Here is a 17,840-nt window from a genome sequence, read left to right on the forward strand (position 1 = left end):
TTAGCTTTCAATTGCAGTATTCGACCATTTCGGATGAGTTAAAGTTGACCGAATGTCGAATTTTTTTATATATATCTTTTTATATGCAAATATTTCGAAAATAAGAAAAGCTACAACCTTCGATTATTTTTTGTTGTATTCTACATGAAATTGCGCGCATTTTCACATATAAAACTCTATGAAACACCTAATATGAAATGGAGCAAATATTACGAGAATGCGACGTACGCATTTCGGAGATTTGCGGCAGAGAATCCGCGCGCGAAGGGAAGGAAAGTTTTTTTTTTTAAATTCACCATAAATCGAAATATTGTGTTAGAGACTTCGAATGTGTTTCAAAATGAAGATAAATGACTGACTATTACTATCCTGTAAGAGTTTTAGCTTACAATCGCGTTTTTCGACCATTTCAGTAGAGTCAAAGTTGACCGAACGTGGTTTTTTTCTATTTATCGTGATTTATATGCACATATTTCGAAAATGAGAAAAGCTACAACCTACAATTATTTCTAGTTGTATTCTACATGAAATTGCGCACATTTTCATATATAAAACTTTATGTAACGGCTAATTTAAAATGGTGCAAACATTACGACAATCGGACAAAAAAATTTCTGATTTTTTTCGGAAGAGTTACCGCGCGGACGTAAGGAAAAAAAATGTTTTTTTCATAAATTCACCATAAATCGAAATATTGTGCTAGAGACTTCCAATTTGTTGCGCAATAAAGGTAAATGATTGAATATTACGAGAACGTAAGAGTTTTAGCTTACAATTGAGATTTTTTTTACCATTTCGGTCGGGTCAAAGTTGACCAAAGGTTGAAATTTTGGCACTTATCGTTATTTATACGAAAACATTTCAAAACTAATAAAAGCTTCAACCATGGATTGTTTTTAGTTGTATTCTACATGAAATTGTGCACATTTCCATACATAAAACTTTATGTAACGGCAAATTTAAAATGGTGCAAACATTACGACAATCGCACGAAAAAATTTCTGATTTTTCGGAAGAGTTACCGCGCGGACGTAAGGAAAAAGTTTTTTTCATAAATTCACCATAAATCGAAATATTGTGCTAGAGATTTCCAATTTGCTGCAAAATAAAGGTAAATGATTGAATATTACTAGAATATAAGAATTTTAGCTTACAGTTGCGTTTTTCGACCATTTCGGTAGTCAAAGTTGACCGAAGGTTGAAATTTTGGCACTTATCGCTATTTATATGAAAATATTTCAAAACTGATGAAAGCTACAACCATGACTTGTTTTTAGTTGTATTCTACATGAAATTGCGCACATTTTCCTATATAATACTCCATGTAACGGCTAATATAAAATTTCTGAGATGTGTCGCTGATGTTTTTTAGTGCGAGAAGAAAGAAATTTCCACTTGCGCGCCTGGGTAACGATTGTAAACAAAACAACGCCTTGATCCGTGAGCTCCCAGCATCCCCCAGGCCGCGTGATTCAAAAGTTTTTGCCTGGTAGGCCTATAAGTATTTTTCCGCGAATTTTAAAAAAAACTTTTTATATCGATGTATCATACGTCCAATCGGCACCCAACAGACAATTTATGTCAACGTATAATACGTCCAATCTGCATTTAAAGGTTAAGACAAATAAATATTTATATAGCGTTATATAAAATATGCTGCTTCGTTGTCATATATTTATTTTGATAATCAGCAAGTATTATTTACATACAATTGAATAAATTTGTATTTTTCTCATCCAAAATAGTAAATGGGCCTCAATGCTAACTTTCCTATAATAACGATTTTCCGGCCGTATTCATTTCTTAGGGAGCAAAAACAGACAAGTGGTCCAGGAAGTGGTGGTGATGCGTCACACTAGGTAATGGTAAGTACTCTATTATAAGAGGCTAATAGTAGTAGTAGTAGTAGTAGTAGTAGTAGTAGTAGTAGTAGTAGTAGTAGTAGTAGTAGTAGTAGTAGTAGAGAGAGAAGCTGAGTCGCACTTACTCGCCATTATAGTTTAGACCCATTGTCAGGATTTAGTCTTTTATGAGGTGAACACTTGAAAAAAGAAACAGTTCATGAATTTGAAGTTAGATGGGGATAAAACATAATCCACGAAAAGTACAATTATGATATTTAACACCGCATCACTTTATAAAAAAGCTATCATTCAGATTCTATTTCCTTTTTTACGGTTCGTATCTTACTTAATTTGAGAAATTGTTTTATAATATGTAAAGAAGAATCAATTAAACCCAGTAAAAATAAAACTGCAAGAAAATTCCTTGCTTTATGCAGGCTTTTATGTATTTAGTTCAATCGTGTTAACAGAGTACCATGTGTATAAGAGCTTTCTGATAAAAGATACCTAAGTGGGTAGTGTTTGGCACATCTAATGTTATCAGATTATCACCTCTTTAAAGATCTTTCTGTTAAAAGAAAGAATGTTATTTTAAGTTAGCAAATAAGGTATAATTATAAAAAAAATATATGATTTATAATTTCCTTAAACTAAATACAGTCCGGTTTTCTGAAGTGTGGTGAAATGCTTTGCCGCATTTGGTTTGGTTGGCATACCTGACGTAGAATGTTGAGGAGACTGCTTTGGATCAGTGGCGTACTAAATGGGGGCGGTTCGTCTAGAGTGAAAGCTTAATGGGGGGTGTCATAAAGGCTCATAGATTATATCCAATTCCTCCGTTTGACGTTTTAAATTATTATTATTTTATTATTATTATTATTATTATTATTATTATTATTATTATTATTATTATTATTATTTTCTGAGGCAGAAATCACCTGTTTTCTTTATACCATATGCTTAATGTAAACAAGTGTGTCACGTGTCTCACTAAGGTATGCTATTCTTATTTCTTTGTCTTTTCGCTTATATATTCACATTTGAATGCTGTGATTATGCTGAAGGGTGGACCTCACACAAACATATTTGCAAACAGACGGAATAAGCTTGGAGAAATGCTGTGTAAAGATCAAAGGTTTGAAATTGTTCCTTAGAAGTCAGCACAATGAAATTGAAGAGAAAGCAATTGTGTATGCAAGTCAATTATGTGAAGTAATGGGGATATCCATGGAAAGACGAGGAAGAATAAAGAAAAGAATGCCTGGAGAGCTTGCTAGGGATAGTGGACTAACATTGCAAGAGGAAATGAGGAGGTCAATGTTTGAATGTATAGATAAGTTTAGTCAAGAAATGAATGTTCGATCAGAGGCCATGGATAATGTGCTGTCAACATTTGCAGCCATTCAGCCACACACCTTGCTCTCTGTAAATAAAGAACAACTTCAGGAAAGCAACTCAAGCATGTCTAAGATCTTTAATGAAATTCCAGAAGAGGAAGTCAGTGGAAATGATGCGACTCAGAAGACACCTGGAGGCCGCCAAAACCACGACTGAAGAAGCAAACACTTGGATGATCTTACAGTTTCTCAAGTTCATCGTCACATGGGGCTTTGGAGAATCCTTGCCAAATTTATCTCTGCGCATGACTCTTTTTAACAATTTGTGTATCAGTAGCATCATGCGAAAGAGGCTTCTCTAAGCTAAAGCTTTTAAAGGATTATCTTCGATCAACAATGAGCCATGCAAGATTGAACAGTCATGCTTTAATTTCTATAGAAAATGAATATGTAAAGAATATTAATTTTGATGATGTAATCGACAAGCTTGGTGCTGCTAAGGCAAGCAGAATGAAAGTGTAAAATTTGTCTTATTTAGTAAATCAGAAGGAGAATATTTAACTTCATTTACAGATGCTTTCTTTTACACTGATATCTTCTTTGTTGCAAAACAAAATTTGTTTTAGTTGTGATTATGGTTTTATCTTGCCTACAATAAGCATGTATTACAGTGGTTAAGAATGAAATGTCAATGTATTATTATTATTTAAGTATTCAAGATATTAACCAAAAAAAACTATATATTCATTCCTTAACAAAATTCTCAAGTTATTGGGCTGGTGTAGGGAAGGGGGTGCAATTTACAAATATGAAATAGAATCCAGACAGTATATACCAGAGGAAAATATTGGGGATACATTTTATTTTTACAAATGAATTGGTTTAATGGGAGTTGCATAGGCCTAGAATGAGAAGTAACTAGTAATGTCATGTGTGAACAGAGTTATCAGCGTATGTGAGGAGTTACACTAAATATCAGGATGAGGATAGCAATCATGAACCGAAATTGGCCAGAAAAAACACTTACTGGAAAGTAGCTATTTAAGGGATAAACATAATTTACATTTGTTTTCTGTAATTGTGTTCGAAAGAATATACTAATGACCTCTTTACATGTTTTTGTTCTTTAATTATATTCAAAAGCATTTACTGAAGCTTTATTAGTTAATATCTTTGTACTATAAGAAATTTTTAAATGTTACATTTTAACCCTTAATGGACAGACATCCTCATGAGTAACAATAACAGATTTTGGGTGGTGGACGGATTGAATCATGGTGAGTAACAGTATTACATGCCATTGATTTGGGGTAATCAGGCGGGAAAGAGGTGCCATTACTGCTATAGCCCATGAATTCACTAATGGCAACTTTTAAACTGGCTAAAATCCACTGGGGTGGCTCATGAGAGAGTTAGTTGGCAACTTGACTTCAAGATGTCTTTTTGTAAGTTTGCTCAGGAATATACCAAGGGGTTGCAATTGGTTTTAGCTTATCTTTTATGATAGTATGTCAGTTATAAATGTAATTTTGCAAAGAAAAGTGCAAAGAAATATTAGAAAAAACATGTATAAATCCCAAAATCTTCATTCTCGGTAAATTTGTTACTAATTTTATATTTTATCTGTTTTGATATTGTGTGAGCTATAAATGTAATTTTGCGAAATAAAATAAATTTATTTATATGAAAATCATGTATAACTTTGTAGAATTTGCGACTGTCTCGTAAAAGAGGGCCCACAAGGAGTTGTAAATAGTGATAATGGACTCAAAAAGACTGGGGTATTTTCTCTAATCTTATCTGTACAGTTTATATCCTTAGGTTTTAAATAAGCCTAGAATAAGAAGTGGCTTAGAAAAGGTTAAGTGAGAACCCTCTAAGAAATCCTTTATGCTTATACACACTTGCAATTAAAACCTGTAAGATGGAATATACTAATGATACATGGATTTACAGAAGTGTCCCTTTTTGAAAAATAATTTATACTTGTCAGTTTCTGATAACAACTTGCTTTTTCACTACTGGCTGCCATTAGACATAACCATCAACTCAAGTGTTCTGTAGGAAGTTGCTCAGTTGGCTTTTTGCCAGTGGGTGCAGCCCATACCACCTGCCATGAGCATAGTCCTTGTAAAAAACAAGACAAAATTGCTTGGTTACCAGATATGTGGAAAATTTGTAGTATGCTCCTGGCAGCAACTTTTAAGGATGAAACAGCTCATTTTAAGCTGTCTCAATGGGTCTTAGGGCTCAGCAAGGGTCAGGAAGGGGGAGTTTATATCTATCCAACAAAAATCCGGCAGCAAACATTTAACCCTTTGTCAGAAGATCCGAGTTTGGACCAAAACCCAGTAACATCAGTCCCTAATGCCTTCCAGGTTAATCCTGCGGAGGAAATAGAAGAATCTTCAATTGAAGGTCTTTTCTTACAAAAGAATATGACATTGACATCGCTACCAGAATGACCTTACTGAACCTAAAAGGATCAGGGACACAACTTTCAGCTAACCACGGGTGAAACCTTCCAGACGGAATTCATTCTTCCTTGCAGCCTTCAGAAGCTGAACAGGCTCTTTCCCCCAAAAAGAGATACAAGAATCCACCTAACCCGAATTGAAATGACTACATTTTCAGAAGGTTACAATAACTCACCCAGGACCTCTGTCCTCTGGGTAACAGGCAGTTACAGTTCAGCTATGGATGTTCAGTCAGAGTATGCAGGCTCCCTAAAAGGGATACACAGTTTGCAGCATTTGATCAATTCCGTAAGGAAATTATGAGTAACTTCAAAGATGCCCTTCTACATGACGGGAATATGTTATGGACATACTGTATGATTCCGAACATGAAATTTAAAAAATAAGTCAGTGATGTACACACCAAAGTATAAAAGTACTGCATCTTGCAACCTAAAAGGGAGAGTGGAAACAAATTCTGACCAAACAAGGTCTAAGGTTAGAATTCTATCTCGAACCAACAAAATGGCCAGTTCAGACTACAAAACTTCAGATCAAAATAAAACAGAGGCTCCAATATACTCCCCTGGTGATAATGATAATCCTTGGCGAACTGCCTCAATGTGCATTATCTCTCCTGATGGTAAGTATTTAATTAATGAATTAGATAAAAAACATGATCAAAATTATATATGTGTAGTTTAGAGACAGGGCAGCATTCCGTAATACAGAATGGAGCCTAATACCACCTTCACCAGACATGGAGAAACCTGAAAAGGAAACTCTTCTCTTACCTGGGAATATAGCGTTAAAAGCTATAGATGACATCCTTTACCAGGCCAACAGAAAATGAATCTATACTCCCTTTATGAATAAAATGCAACTTGCTCACCAAGTATGGGGTACTTTGCTTTTAAAATAATTAACCATGTGAAGACAGACTTCCAAAACTATTAGTAACTAGAAAACGGGAGGCAATAGCAAAATTAAAACCAGTTGCCACAATCCTCCCGGTTTCTACAAATTCCACCAAGCAATGGGCAATCCTTCGACTCCCCTTTGAAAGGAAAAAGTTCCCCTTAGTTGTAGTTACTCAGCAATTTGGGACTCCTATAAGAAAAATCTCAGATGATACAGCTTCATCAGAATTCCAATCTAGGACACACCTTAATATCTTAACCTCTTCCACCTTGCTATAAGTTGCCACCTAAATGCTTCCAGAAGCATCCAAAACAATTTCTGCTGTTGTGGCCAAGAGTCTTAGGAGAACTCTATAGGAAGCACTCTATGACTTTTTAAAGTGGCAAATAAAAGAACGAATAGAAACATTGAAAGGCTCCAACAAATCACTTCCCAATGTGACTGCTTTGTTACAGTCTAACCCCTTCTGTAAGGACCTAATTGAGGATTCTGCTGTAATTCAACTCACCAAGCAAGCACACCAACAAACGTGTACATCGTACGCTCTTCTGGGAAAAGGGACTTTGGGGAACAAAATGAAAAAATCCCTTTACCTAATTCAAAAAAGGCCCACTTTGATCAGAAATCATGTAAGCCTTCAGTTACCTCCAAAAGTTTTCCTCATAAACAGGTAAGTAGTCAGAAGGGACAGCTCCCTTCAAAGGGGAAAAGGAAAAGCAATGCCAGGAATGCCTTTAAAGAGAAAAGGTAGAGGAAAAGGGGACACTAATAGGGATTGTTGGGTCAGGGGTTAGTTTCAGACACCACAGGGAATGGAAGTCTTCCCCTTGAGGACACAGCATTATTTTCAATGGGCTGAGGTGGAAATAGTCTCATTCCCCATCCCCCTTCCTTAAAAGGGGTACACTTTAAAAAACTAGACCCCTCTCTAGAAGATTAAGCGCAGAAGGCCCTGATAAAGGGAGACATTGAGAAACATGCATATATCTGCCACCAAGCATGTATCTTCAGTGTTCCCTAAAAAAGATTCCTCAGAACGAAGAGTGATCCTCGACCTATCAACACTGAATAAACACATTGTTTGCCAAAAGGTTCAGATGACTACCTTTGCCAAAGTACGTTCAATCATTTGAAAAGGGACTTGGATAGTTTCTCTAAATCTGAAAGATGCATACTGGTATGTCCCTATTACCGCTCCATTCCACCCCTTCCTAAGGTTCTGGATAGAGAAACATATACAGGTTCAAAGTCATGACTTTTGGACTAAACATTGCCCCAACAATTTTTACAAAATTAGTAATGGTAGTTGTATGGAAACTCAGAAAAAAAGGAATACAACTAATAGCTTACCTAGATGACTGGGGGTCCACAAGAAAGGTGATTGGAAAACCTAAGAGCAGTGGTCAACAGACTCCAGTCAAAAGGTTTTACAATGCATGATAAAAATCCTGCCTCACGCCCAGCAGATGCTTTCAGTGACTGAGACAGTTTTGGGATGCTCTTCAGGGCCTGTTGTCTCTCCCCAACAAAACAGAATAAGGAAAAACCTCAAAAGGTTCCTGGCACAGCCCAGAGTTTCCAGATGGCAATTAGAACGTATGATGGGTCTGCTGCAGTTTGCATCAGTAATATAGATCCAATACTCAGATTGCAATTAAAAAACATGAACAAACTTTGGTTACCACAAACAAGAAAAAAGATGCGAGACCAAAACAATCAGAAAGTTGGGGAGATACTTCGGCCTTGGACCCAGAAGGAATCTCCGGTGGAACAGGTCACCTTGACTCCTTCTGAAAGAGTGACAATACATACAGATACCTCGTTGACAAGTTGGGGCAGACATTAGGAGGATCGTCAGGTGCCAGAGAGGTGGTCAGCTACTCTGAAGAATTTTCTTATCAATTTCCTGGAGCTGATGGCTGTCTTTTTATCTCTCAAAAAACTCAAACCTCCAGAAAAGACAAATTCTGTTGGTTCTGGACAACACAACTGCAATGTCCTGCATTAAAAAATCACTGTCACACTCACCTCCTTCAGGTGGCACAAGTAAAGTAGTAGCATCTGTCTGCTATTCACCTCAGTTTCTCAATGTAATAGCAGACCCTCTATCAAGGAAAACGAGTCTCAACGGAGTGGACGTTAGACAACCACTCTTTTCAAATAGCCAACATGCTTCCACAACCGGAAGTGGACCTGTTCGCAACATACAAGAATCACAAACTCCCAGCATAAGTGTCTCTGAACTTGGATAGTCAAGCAACAGCAAGAGATGCTTTCATACAAGACTGGAACAAGTGGAGGACAATATATCTTTTTCCTTCACTGTCCCAGATTTCGTAGGTTTCGAACAAACCCCTAACTTTTAACGGACCATATTAATTAATAGCTTGACATTGGGCAAACAGGCATTGGTTCCTATTACTTCAACAGAGGGTGAAAAGATCAATTCCACTATCGTCCACTGTTCTACCTCTGAAAGTAGGAAGGAAAGTTGTTTACGCATCCTCCTTTCTGGGCCATGACCATCACTTTTGGATTTTTTTAAATATTACCTACCTAACATTGTTGGGTACCTAGTGCAAAAATTACAGACATCATCTATCCGGCAATACCATTCTGTAAAGAAGGTATGGTTAGATAATATCTACACCGAGACCCCAGTCGAAATTTCTTGCAGTTGCAACACTCATGGCATACAAGGCAGCATTAACAGAACCATTGCTTTATGGATTCAGGATCGACTCCAGCATAGAATTTGTCACTTCCCTTCTGTGGTCTTTTGCTCTACAAAGACCCACTCCCGAAAAACTTCCAATTATTTGGTCCCTAATCAAGATGAGCAGTCCCCGCCTTACAACGGGGGTTCCATTCTTGAGACGTGTTGTAAGCTGAAAATCGGTCAGAAAATCATAAAAATCCTAAGAAAACCTTACTTTTAATGCTTCAGGTGTATTAAAAACTATGTAAACTGCATTTTTATTGCATTTTTCATAAAAAAAACCTTTAACTATTGTTTACTTTGCATTTTTTGGGGTCATATTTCTTCCGTCACATCAACATAGTAAGCGCCGTAACCCTGGAAATAATATAATTGAAAATCGTTGTAACCTCACAACGTCGTAAGCCGAACCCGTCGTAAGGTGGGGAATGCCTGTACTTAGACTTCTATCTAACCCTCAATTCAGCGGACCCAAAACAACTATAGCTCACTTGCTACAAAAGGGCAGCCTCCTGATCACATTAGCATCAGGAGCCCGTATTAGTGAATGGACTTCCTTAGACTGGGACAATATATCACACAAACTGCTGATAATCAATTATCATTGTCCCCTGGTCTATTATTCCTGGCCAAAAATGAGGATCCTTTACGAAGGACATCTTGTAAGAAAACTCAATTTAGCAGAAAAAACCATTATGTCCAGTTCTAGCACTTAAGGTTTACCTAGAAGTCATGGCAAACATTCTAAAAGGTCTGATTTTCTCACATAACATGAATAAACCACTCTTCTACAAGGGCTACAAATAATTTTAGAGTCACTCATTAAAAAGGCAAACCCACACTCCTTTCATAGGTCGCATGATATTAGGAAAGGAAGTATGTTGTTGTCCTTCTTCAGAAATGTCTTTCGAAAAGGTCTCTGAACCTACAGGGTGGTCATGAGAGAGTATTCTTAAAACATTAGTGTTATGAGCTCGAACAAATTCAACTACACTGTGTATCAGTAGGCGGTATGGTTAGTCCCGACTTCATAGGCGCTACGGCGGAAAACCTGGGGTCCTCCTAACAGGTGGGTATGCTGACTATCGCTGGCAAGGTGGGACAAGACTGCAACTAGACCCAGCATACTTAAGTAAGTCACTACAGAACTTCACCCTAAAAACATAAGTTATTGTTTAGTTTCTTGTTGTTTGCTATCAAAACTTGTGGCTTGACCTTTGTCCAGAAATGTTTTAGTTTTCTCTCTGGGTTGTTGGGATTAAACTTTTGAGAGCTTAAGCCTCTTGTCAACTGTCAGTTTTTTGTATAGTTCTTTGAGGACAAAACAAATGACTACACTATAAAAAAACAGGTTTTGACATAAGAAAAACCTATTTTTGGTAGTCACTGTCGAGTCCTTAAAACCCTCCCACTTCCCTGAAGAAAAGGTACAGAATTTGGACAAGGGATCATCCTACTTTGACCAACAGAGACCAATGGTTCATAGTCTTTTGACTGGGAAAGAGATGAATTTCTGACACACTAAGACAAAAAAAAACCTGATACGCCTGTGCTACAACCAGGAATAAACAATCAGTGGAATGGCCTGTACCCTTCATTCACCATCTTGAGAGCTAAAGTTACAGGAAGCAATCACTATGTTACTGAATACGACTGGTGAGAGAAAACAAACCTCATCGCAAGGTATAAGTTCCTAACTGTCCAAATTAATTATGTGGGCACATCTGTACATATACAACAGAACAAGTTTCTTCCTACATCTCTGTTTATTTTCCATCGTAAAATGCTACCCATATTACTATCCAGCATTTTCTCCACCATTTCACTTCCTTTTCATCTAAAAATAATTACAAGCTCAGAGAAGTTTGAAACATTGTTTGTCTGTGATTATGAATAATAAGGAAAAGTTTGGTAATGTCAGATTTCTCCAGTTCATCATTAAAATTATCACTGAAGGTATGGATAAGAAATCTTGATAAAAGAACATCATTCAACACATAATAAAACCAGTTATATATGAAAAAGACAACAATCACAGTGTACAAAACCAGTCTAAGAGAGGGCAGCTTAAAGGGAGGATGATAATTCTCAGTAGCTTAACATTGAGGAAATGGCAAAAAATTTACTTTTGACATATCAATGCGGTCTTAGATAAAGATGGTTTTCTTTATAACTGACAAACACTATAAAAATCTGATAAAAATATTTCTGATAAAAATTCTCTCTTAAACCATTCAATTTTATCCAACAAAATTCCAACTGAATTCCAAAGCACCTTTGTGAACCAGTCAGTTGAAACTGAGATTTCTTTTCAAATTCTGCATTAAAAAATAAATACCATTTACACTAAACAGAGAATGGAACTGACAACTAATAGGAGAATTCGTCACCATAACTACACATCATTATTATAGTGTAGGTAATAAGACTACTAAATATAATACAATGTTATAATATCTCTTATATAAGAAGAGGATAAAGACGTCTGGTTTCTTAACAAGGAGGGAGCAAAGGGAATAGAAAAACAGTAAAAGGAGAAAGGAATCCTGCTTGGGGCAAGGGGAAACTGGAAAGAATCAAGCACAATCTATAGGGTACTACTCAAGTGAAATTGTTAGTACCCAATACAGGGATTTTCTTACCAAATATGGTCTCCACAAATATAGTAATTAAATTACAAACTACTTCTATTACCTTGCAACCATCCTAGCACCTTCCACACTCTTTGTTTCCCGTACAATCCTGACAGCCTCCTCTGGGGAGTTAAGGTTGTGGAGAAGTAGACGAATCACAGATTCATAGTCATGAGCAGATTCATAATAAGTTGCTGCCTCACGGTAGTGCCCTTCAGCCTCCTTTGCCTTTGCATACTGAATGAAAGAAATTAGTAAGTTGAGGACACAAAAGTATAAATAGAAGAGCTATATTTGAGTTGGTATCTAAATTGAAAAATGAACTACAGTGGTCCCCCCGTATTCGCGGGGGATGCGTACCAGACCCCCCGTGAATAGTTAGAACCCGCGAATGTTTGGAACCCCTATGAAAATGCTTAAAAACACCCTATTTTGTTAGTTAAAACTCAAGAAAAACCCACTAAAAATTTTCATACTTGGTTTTTTTAATAGTTTTATCACAAAAAGCGCATTTTATAATGAAATTCATCAAAGAAACCAGGAATTTGTGGATATTTATCATAGGAAAATACCGCGAATGCGCGAATTTTCCGCGAATAATGCAGGGAAACGTTCCCCAGAGAAATCCGCGAATGTGTGAGTCCGCGAATCTGGAGAACACGAATACGGGGGGTCCACTGTATATCAATTAACTAATATAGTATATCAGGTGAAGAGCATCTTACAATTGCATGCTATTTTGCATAAAAAACTTTTAGTTTAATGACAAGCAGATTTCAGTAAACTTAAAAGGGTAGTGTGAAAAACCACTGCAACTCATAACCGATAAGTTATACACAAATATGTGAAAATTCTAGGATTATTCACTAAAAATACATATATTCTAGATATATCAAGAGAATAGATATTATATACAACACACCTCCAAATCCTGAACAAAAGATAAAATACAGAAAACTTTAAGAAAATTCCACAAAATCAGTTAGTCAATGAGTATACTGAATGTAGAACTAAACACAAATGTAAAATACATAGATTTTTCTATCAATTCAATTTCTTATAAACATATTGCAACACACTTGATATAATATAGGTCACAAATATGCCTCATTTTAGCATATTTCCACATGCCAAGTAAATTAAATTTCTTAGCTCGTTCAAGCAGTCACGAAAACTACTGAAAAATGGCTTTCTAGTTAAAACCTACCATAATACATGTGTTGCACTCCAACTGGAAAATTATTCAAGGGTGAGTATGTTATATGAGACGAAGCATTGCCAAAGAGAATCCATTTTATCATCACCATCACTTCTTCTCCAAGTCTACACTAATCAATATTACTTTTAATCCAGTCTAAGGGGCTGGGAGAGTGGCATATGGTTTGTACTTACAAAACAAAATCGTAATTCTACTTTGTATACATCCATTCGGTGAACAAATCCATTAATTTACTTATGCTAATACCTAATTAACATGGAAACAATTCAAGTAATTTTCAATTTAGTTAATTTAGCATGAAATTCTAAATTAACCAAATTGGCCTAATTGTTAAAGAGAGAGAAAAACACTGTACAGTATATTTATAGGATCACGCCTAATTGTTAAAGATCGAGAAAAAACACTGTACAGTAAATTTATAGGTTCACGCACTTAATATGTAGAATACAGTGGTACCTTGACATACGAAAGTCCCAGCTTACATAAAATTAAAGTTACGAAAGCAAATACGAAAATTTTTTTGGCTCTACATACAAAAATCATTCAGGTTACGAAAGGTTGTTGCTGTAAAGACCCGAGATTTGCCAGGACCGCCGAGAACAATTTTAAAACTCGCGCACCGCCAACTGAGTAGACTCACCACCATCCTCCCACTATCCCATTGGTTCCTGATGCTAGTCAACGCCACAAGATCCTGCCTCTCCTATTGGTCACCATCTCTCCCATCGTCCTCTACGTAAAGGCGTTCTTCTTCGGCCACTGCTTCACCCCAGCATTATCGTACACATGCGAAATTCGTTCGTTCAAATATACTATTTCGTTTGTTAATGTAAATTCGTGTTAGTGATTTCGTTTTACTACTTTATCGTGTTGTGTGAGAACTTGATTAGTATACTACATAACTTAATTACTTACAGTATAGTCATGGGTCCCAAGAAAGTTGCTGAAGTTCACGAAAAGAAGAGGATGCTTTCTATGGAGACAAAAATGTGGATTATCAAGAAGTATGAAGCTGGCATGCGGTTGAGTGTGATCGCTAAGGAATACGGCCGAAATCCGTCGACAATAGGCACCATCCTTAAGCAGAAGGAAGCCATCAAAGCAGCTACACCTTCCAAGGGCAAGACTATTTTGTCCAACAAGAGGTGCCACGTGCCCGATGAGATGGAGAGGCTGCTTCTTCTATGGATAAAAGACAAAGAAATCGCTAGTGATACAATAACCGAGACCTCAATCTGCCACAAGGCCAGCGCAGTTTCGGCGATTTGATTGCCCAGGCCGAAGACGATGGAGGAGAAGGGACATCGACGCCAACCCCAGACTTCAAAAGTTTCTCATGGGTGGTTTGAAAAATTCTGGAAATGGACTGGCATCCATTCGGTGGTGCGGCATGGGGAGGCTGCCAGCTCGGACACGAAAGCGGCCGAAGCCTTTATTAAGACATTTGACAAAATGACTCTCAACAAAGGCTAAAGTTCTCAGCAAGTCTTCAACTGTGATGAGACTGGCCTTTTTTGGAAAAAAAATGCCTCGTCAGATCGTACATCATGGAGGAAGAGAAGAAGCTACCCAGGCATAAGCCTATGAAAGACAGGCTTACGCTCGCACTTTGTCCGAACGCCAGTGGGGATTGAAAGGTGAAGCCCCTACCTGTCTATCATTCGGAGACTCCTCGAGCCTTCAAGGCCCACAAAGTGTTAAAGGAGAAGTTTCCAGTGATGTGCAGGGCTAATGCAAAAACCATTTGCATGATGACATGGAGAGGCTGCTTCTTCTATGGATAAAAGACAAATAAATCGCTGGCGATACGATAACCGAGACGGGAATCTCCCACAAGGCCAGCGCTAGTTTCGGCAATTTGATTGCCCAGGCTGAAGACGACGGAGGAGAAGGGACATCGACGCCAACCCCAGACTTCAAGGCTTCTCATGGGTGGTTTGAAAAATTCCGGAAACGGACTGGCATCCATTTGGTGGTGCAGCATGGGGAGGTTCCATTTGGTGGTGCAGCATGGGGAGGTTGCCAGCTCGGACACAAAAGCGGCCGAAGCCTTTATTAAGACGTTCGATGAGATGACTCTCAACGAAGGCTACAGTTCTCAGCAAGTCTTCAACTGTGATGAGACTGGCCTTTTTTGGAAAAAAATGCCTCGTCAGACGTACATCATAGAGGAAGAGAAGAAGCTACCGGGCATAAACCTATGAAAGACAGGCTTACGCTCGCACTTTGTCCGAACGCCAGTGGGGATTGCAAGGTGAAGCCCCTACTTATCTATCATTCGGAGACTCCTCGAGCCTTCAAGGCCCACAAAGTGCTGAAGGAGAAGCTTCCAGTGATGTGGAGGGCTAATGCAAAAGACTGGGTAATGAGAATTTTGTTCACCAAGTGGGTAAATCTGTGTTTCGGCCCGATAGTGAAGAAATTCTTGGAAGAGAAGTGCCTCCCTCTGAAATGTCTGCTTTTGTTGGACAATGCCCCTGCTCACCCTCCTGGCCTCGAGGAAGATATCCTACCAGAGTATTCTTTCATCAAGGTTCTTTATCTTTCGCCTAACACCACCCCTCTCCTCCAACCCATGGACCAGCAAGTGATATCGAACTTCAAGAAGCTGTATACGAAACATCTTTTCAAGAGATGTTTCGACAATACTGATACCACAAACCTCACCTTGCGTGAATTTTGGAAGGAGCATTTTGACATCGTCTTATGCATCTGACTCATCAATCGAGCTTTGAGGAGTACATTGAATTATTCATGGAGGAAACTCTGGCCTGATGCTGTATCCACCCGAGACTTCGAGGGATTCGACGTGGGCATAGCTGGTGCAGATTCAGAAACAGTTGACGATCCTGAAACTGTTTCGCAACCAGATCTTGACGAGAACGTTGCACTCGGCAAGTCCGGGGGGCTGGTCGTCGACAAGGGCGACATCAATGACCTTCTTGAGGAGCACCAAGAGGAGCTTACGACGGATGACCTGAAGGAGTTGGAGGCCATGCAACATAACGTTGTTCAAGAGGAGTTCTCTAGCAGCGGCGAGGAAGAGGAGGAGGAGCCTATGACAACAGCAGAAATTAAGGATGTTCTAGCCGCTTTTCATAAAGTGCAATCGTTTATAGAAAAAAGACACCCCGAAAAGGGTCACACAGGTCGTATGCTTGTGCAGTTCGATGACGTTTGCCTGAGTCGTTTCAGGAACATTGTGAAAAGTAGGCAGAAGCAATTTTCTTGGATAGTTATTCTTTAAAGAGGCCTTTAGTAGGAGTAAGCAAACAGGAAGATCCAAGAGATACTACAAAAAAACAGAAAGTTGAAAGTGGTAAAGAAATTGAAATTTTGAAAAAAGAAAAAAAAAAGTACAGTATAAAAAAGTTAAAAGAAATTTAAAAATAAAAAAAAAATTTAATTTAAGTTTTTTGTAAAGTTAAGTGTTAACGTTTTGTGCTATTTATTTATGCGTAAAGTTTAGTGGTAACGTTTCCTGATATTTTCTAATGTGTTTCGTAAAGTTAAGTGTTCAAGTTTTCTGCCATTTGTCCTCCTCCTCTGTCGCCACTTTTGGAAATCGCCTCACTCAAAAGGTAAGGTTCCACATTTTACTACATACGTAAGTATGTACGTAAAGTATTTCTTGTATACCATGTACACTAATACACTTTATTTACAGGTATGTAGTACACATTAGTAGTATATGTAGTTTAAGTTAGGTATTGAATGGTCCAAATTGTTGTATTTCATTGTTTATTGGTCAATTTAGCTTTATTATAAAATTTACTGGGGTGTTTTTGTAGGGCTTGGAACGAATTAGACAATTTACATGTAAAATGCGGTTCAAGATACGAAAAACTCAGGTTACCAAGGCCGCCTCGGATGGGATTAATTTCGTATCCTGAGGTACCACTGTACCTGCAAATGTAACAATACTTTTTGATGAAACACCTATCAGGTCATCATAAATGGTAAAAACCTTGGTGTAAATCACCAACATGTTTTATTTGATCACCACATCAACCACATAATAAAAAAAAAAGTAAACCGTACCATATTACTCTTTTTCTCAACTGCATAAAAGATAGAGATAAGATATCATGCTTAATAATAAGAGTCACTGCCCTTGAGCATAATCAACTACCACAGAAAAATATGGGGAACCACAACTAAAGAACAAATAGGCAACGTTCAGGTTCAGGAAACTCAAATTTTGCAGCAAAAATGGCTTTTGAAGGGGCTAGAAAATATGATTATAATACACCAATTTTGAGAGAGAGTTAAAAGTGGATGAAAACTGAAACTAAAATAACTTTTGACCTTTGTCTGCTTAAATATAAAATTTACTTCCTGAATTCTGTGGACGATGTAGCACAAGTAGGACCTACTCGCTAGTCGAACAATCTGTACCTCTTAGAAAGACGAATATCTAATGAAAGGGAGCTAAAGCAATATGCATTGATTCAGGGGCCAAGGGGCTGGAATCACATCCCAACTAATATTAAGACTGCGCCACCAAACAAGGTTTTCATAGTGAATTAAAATCACAGTTTCTGAGAAAAAAATACTTAACAGTATAGGGAAATAAATAGAAACTAAGTAACAAGTGGCTCGCTTTCTTTTTAAGTTTTTAGTGTCTTCGTTAAAAATATTTCCTTTCAGTTTCCTACATTGTACTTTCATTGAATGTGAAGTTTTATATTGAAAGTGTAATTTGCTTGTT

General features: G+C 37.6%; 1 protein-coding gene across 1 annotated transcript in view; it reads right to left on the reverse strand.

The window, feature by feature from the left end:
* The window catches only part of LOC135216338 (WD repeat-containing protein 19-like), a 927,827-nt gene that overhangs the window by 200,813 nt on the left and 709,174 nt on the right, over positions 1 to 17,840 (reverse strand). The window contains 1 exon segment of the mRNA XM_064251544.1: positions 11,972 to 12,147. Coding sequence (XP_064107614.1) covers positions 11,972 to 12,147 — 176 coding nt within the window.

Source organism: Macrobrachium nipponense, chromosome 6 (genome assembly GCF_015104395.2).
Source record: "Macrobrachium nipponense isolate FS-2020 chromosome 6, ASM1510439v2, whole genome shotgun sequence".
Lineage (NCBI taxonomy): Eukaryota > Metazoa > Arthropoda > Malacostraca > Decapoda > Palaemonidae > Macrobrachium > Macrobrachium nipponense.